Below are 4953 nucleotides of genomic sequence, written 5' to 3'. Positions count from 1 at the left end.
GTTGCTGTGTTTGCAGGGGGCGGGGCGTCGACAGGTTACGATGGAGGTTACTGGTTGACCACAGTGCGACCGTCCGGCTGACAGCCAATAGTAAATCAGACAATCAAGCCCCGGAAGTTGAAAGCCACGCCACTTCGCCTTGACTGTGGAAGACCAAAAGTGCCACAATTCAAGAAATTCAAAAACGTATTTATATACATATAATATATATCCAAAATAAAAAAAAAGAAAGAAAAGTTGTTTGTTCTTTCTTTATTTTGATTTTGGAAACTGGTTTCACAGACAAAACTGTAAAGCACAAATTGCATGTTTCACAGAATGACATTTGTGTCACACTATAAGTGTATTTAAACGAAAATTTATAAATTAAGCTGTTTATTTAATATATTGATTTTGACATATTTCAAAGGAGTATGTAAGCAAAAATGTTACAATTTACCAATTTATTAAACTGGGGCACTTTTGGTACTCCATAATTCCTGCACATGAGTAGGACAAAAAAAGACTGGGCTTTCCAGTTGGTTTTGTTCTGGCTTTCCCCGTGTCATGTCTCTGAATCACACCAGTGGAATTTAAATTTATGGATATTACTTTTCCATGCCCATCCCAAAATGCCACAGAGAGAAACAAGGTGATTGTTCTATATTGTAAGACAACAAAAAGGTGAAACAAACAATACCATCCAGACATTCCTGTTGTCTGATTAATCATTCACTTTTTTAAACTCCCGATCTAGGTGCCTTGCAAAATGAGAAAAGCTGTATGAAACAATTCCACTGGAAATAGTTGGATAAAGAGCCAAAATGAGACATCACTGGCACCAAAATAAAACCTAATAAAATTTTAACAAACAAACGGATATAAATAAATGTATAGGATGTGATTATCTCTATGAAACAATAAAATCAATTGAAAGAAGAAACAAAAGATACAGATGTAACATAGCTACTCTGTCTATTTCTCTGCTAGCAAAAATAACATATAATGTTCCAGTATTGTGATCCAGCCATGACCCAGATATAACTCATTTAATTCAAAAGCTTTCCATATATAAAAGTAAAAATGTCACTGTCCTTTATACAGTAACACTGTAAGCAGAGGCTTTAAATCCACACAGTCAGCATGTTCTGTTCCTTATGGATTTCATTTCATAATGTACATGTAATGTTTGCTTTCCCAACCAGCTTTGTTTTGGTTTCCAAGGTCCAAAATTCATTGTTAGAGATTGTGACTTATCTCTATTTTACTTAGAATAATAAAAATAAAAAAACCTTTTGTGCAATTTTTTTGCAACACTGGGTGCCCAGCTTAGTTCAACAGGCAGCATATGACTGATTTGGTCACAAGTCCAAGATATTTTTGGTGGATTCTGAATACATTTATTGAGAGTACCTTCTTGTCCTGGGGACATCAAAGCAATTCTTAAAACAATCACAGGACAATTTATTTACAGAGAGAGAATGTACAACACTTCATTAACCTTTTAGAAGGACAGATGCATGGTACCAGGTTCTAGGAAAAATGCCATTTTCCACCTACAGTTCCTGAACAGGTTGATGTAATTTAGTATGATTTAACAGATCATGACTTGATGAAAACTCAGTTTGGTAATTAATTAAATAAATACATATTTTACATGCATACATAAATCTTTCTGTACAATGGAAACATTTTATTTGCACTTCAGCTGAGACAATTACTAATAGTTACACTTGCATATAACTTGTATCCTATTTGAAAAATCATTTCAACTTTATTTAGCAGAAGATGTACTGATAAAGTAGCTGTTTACTGTCTGAAATAATGGAAACAAAATACAAATTAATTTTAATGTAATTACTTTGAAATATAACAACCCAATTTTGAATTAAATTAATTTCATTGGATCATAATCAGATAGAAGTAAAACTAAATTTTGCTTTAACTTAGATTTTTGTTGAAAATCTTTAATTAGGATCCAAAGATTATGAACCCAGAGAAGATGGTGTCATCATCTTCATCAGCAAACAGCCCATTGAACAGCTCTCCTCCAACCACCTGCAGCCACACTTTGTCCCCCACATCCAGGTGCAGCACAGCGCCCCCTGCTGCCTGGTCCTCGCTGGTCTGGTAGTTGTCAGTGGTGTGGATGATTTTTACCCCATTCTTCATTAGGGCCACTTTCACGTTTCTGGAGAAGACGGTGATGTGGTAGGTGAAGAAGTAGGCGCCAGCTACGGGGCACGTGTATCTCCCTGTCTGTGAGTCGTAGTGGTTCTGTTGGTTGTAAATAATCTTGTCGAACCGGATTGGCAAGTTGGCTGGTGGAAGTTTACTACGTGCTGTGAGTCCCACGGAGAAGGCACTTTTGGGGATGACAGGAGACTCTCCCTTTTCGCCACTTTCACCCTTCTCACCCCGAGCACCCCTTTCGCCACGGTAACCAATGTTTCCTTTGTGACCCGGCACACCCAATTCTCCCTTAGGCCCTGGCTTACCAGGGGGTCCCAGTGGCCCCTGAATACCTCTGTCACCTCTTAGGCCAATTTCCCCCTTTGGACCATGTGGTCCTGGTGGGCCTAAATCTCCTTTAAGTCCTTGGGGTCCTGGTAAGCCAAGTTCTCCCTTGCTTCCTTTTATCCCAATTGGTCCCTGTATTCCTTGGGGCCCCATTTTTCCAGGAGACCCCTTTTCTCCATTTTCTCCTTTTTTCCCTTTAGGCCCAACATTACCAATAGTACCTGGAGAGAATGAACAAATAAATAAATAAAAATAGGAGTAAAAACTGACACTCATTACAAGTGAGTAATGAGAGAGTGTCATTTTATAAAATGATTATTTTATAATCATTTTACATGACAAATCAATACACTGCCATATGTAACTTTTAAAAGGGAGCATCGTTTTCAAAATTTTTACCCCAGTTCTGGTGGAAGAATTTGTGGACAACCATTAGCCATGACCCTGACTAATCTGGACTTCAGGGTAGAGTGGCAAGAGGAAATGCTGTTTATGGCAGAAAAACATAGCACATCACCCTGAGTACACCAAGCGGAAAATGGTGGTGGATGTGTCATGCTAAGGGGACATTTTTATTTTTTGTCAGCAAAGACAGGGAAAGTGGTCTCCGCTGATAAAAGATGCGTCTTTTATCAGCAGATAAAAAGAAGGTGCATGTTGGCTGAATATGGAACAATCCTGTAAAAGCTGTTTGAGGTTATAAAAGACTGAACATGGATGTGGATCACTGCAAGTGCATGTGTTAGAATGGCCCAATCAAAGTCCAGACTTTACTCTCACTGAGAATCTGTTTCAAAACTTGAAAGGTGCTGTTGGCAGACATATCTAGGTGAGCAAAACTGGTTAGAAACATACATCTGTAATTGCAGGGAAAGGCAATACTTTAAATTATTGGCAGTTCACTAATCAGGTTACCTCTATAGTAAATGTTGTGAAGGTGTTGGTGACACACATTTTTATAATAAGAAATGTTGAAAGCCATGAGATATTTCTTTTCCTCTACAAATTTAGACCCTGCTTCATAATGGTCTTCCACATAAAACTACGAAGACATACTTTAGTCTTTGTAAAGTTTCTAATTGTTCTTCAAGGAACATGAATACTTTTGCAAGACATTGTAAATAGTAGATACTTCAATGTAATGCTTTAAAGTAAGCAGATAATTCAACACCAACAGAAATATATTGGGTTTTATTCTTTTGCAAGGTTGTTATTTTTAATACATACCAGCATCTCCTTTGGTTCCTTTTAGGCCATCGGTACCGGCTGGTCCTTTAGGGCCAACTTCACCTTTACGCAAAACATCAATACAAAATTGTTCTTAAATGTTTGCAATCATCACTTTGATGATAATATATTGAAACACATATTCCTCTTTATTAAATATGACTCAAGTCACATTACAGTCAAGCCTTTAAACAGTCTTCTTCTGAACTTGCCTGGGTCTCCTTTGTCCCCTCTGAGTCCGTCTCTGCCGTCTCTGCCTGGTGAACCATTATGACCAGGATCGCCTGGTATTCCAGGATACCCACAAATGCAGCCTTTACTTGGTGTTGCTTCCTCTGCAACACATCTGACGACCAAGAGCAGGAGCAGGAGAGCAACCCTAAAGCTTATCTGCAACATTGCACATACTGTACTTTTAGACTTTTAGAAGCTCAAGCATGGCACAGAGTAACTTCTATTACCCAAAAGGCTGACCCCAAGATCCTCCATGCAACAGTGGCAAAGTGCATGAGAGAAGCCAACGATTCACAGGCTGGGCAAAGCTTAACAAATGCATCCTCATTGGTCACTGTTTATGGTTTAGTTATTGACTGTGCTCCATCAGTTATGCATGGCCTGTGTCCCTTCAGATGCTTCTCTAGTCCCTCTGAGGCTAATAATAAGCTCATACTCACAGTGTCTGAGAATAGGAAGGAAGAGAGGACCAAATAGTTTCACTTGAGCTGCCTGTCCATACAGAGGAGAAAATAAGACATTAACCCTGGGCAAGTAGTTACATGCTTTGACATCTCACTGGCAGATTTCATATCAACTTATTGTACAGTAAAAAGAATCTGATGCATGAAGTGACCTTTAGATTAAAAAGCTGTTGCCTTTTGGTTTGATGGCCCACATTAATTAGACTTTGTTTACTTGTCCAGTGCTGACAGGGTTTTGGTTTCATATGTGCCATTAAGAAAGAGCAACACAAATATCAGCTGGCATGAACAGGATCAGAGGTATTCAACTATAAATAGTTGTGGTCAAAACATCCTGAATCCACCTGCTTTTCTAATTAATTTAAAACTGTTTTTCCCTGGTGATATCGAACAATCATGGCAGCTTGTGTCAATGGGTTTCGCTTATTTTGTTTTCACCTTCTCCCAATTACATTTAATTATGGTGTTGTTCAATTCATGTGCTTAGAGGGTGTTCAAAAATACCGAAGCACTTAAAATGTTTCAGTTT

General features: G+C 38.3%; 1 protein-coding gene across 1 annotated transcript; it reads right to left on the bottom strand.

Annotated features, from left to right (window-relative positions):
* Positions 1-1034: 1034 nt before the first annotated feature.
* c1qtnf9 (C1q and TNF related 9) lies at positions 1035-4214 on the bottom strand. Its single transcript, XM_044105480.1, has 3 exons — positions 3939-4214; positions 3727-3789; positions 1035-2720 (listed from the first exon to the last, which is right to left on the bottom strand). Exons 1-3 carry the CDS (start codon positions 4123-4125, stop codon positions 1951-1953), a joined length of 1020 nt encoding a protein of 339 aa, XP_043961415.1. The 5' UTR covers positions 4126-4214; the 3' UTR covers positions 1035-1950.
* Between the last annotated feature and the right edge of the window lie 739 nt (positions 4215-4953).

Source organism: Gambusia affinis, linkage group LG21, assembly GCF_019740435.1.
Source record: "Gambusia affinis linkage group LG21, SWU_Gaff_1.0, whole genome shotgun sequence".
Lineage (NCBI taxonomy): Eukaryota > Metazoa > Chordata > Actinopteri > Cyprinodontiformes > Poeciliidae > Gambusia > Gambusia affinis.
Note: the sequence above shows the minus strand (reverse complement) of the source record. Positions and strands in the feature narration are given on the sequence as shown.

Excerpts from the sequence above, each read along its gene's own strand:
- c1qtnf9 (XM_044105480.1), bottom strand. The coding sequence starts at position 4,125 with ATGTTGCAGATAAGCTTTAGGGTTGCTCTCCTGCTCCTGCTCTTGGTC. Across the intron at positions 3,790-3,938 it reads AGGGGACAAAGGAGACCCAG|GTGAAGTTGGCCCTAAAGGA; the intron begins GCAAGTTCAGAA and ends TTTTGCGTAAAG. Across the intron at positions 2,721-3,726 it reads AGGAACCAAAGGAGATGCTG|GTACTATTGGTAATGTTGGG; the intron begins GTATGTATTAAA and ends CATTCTCTCCAG.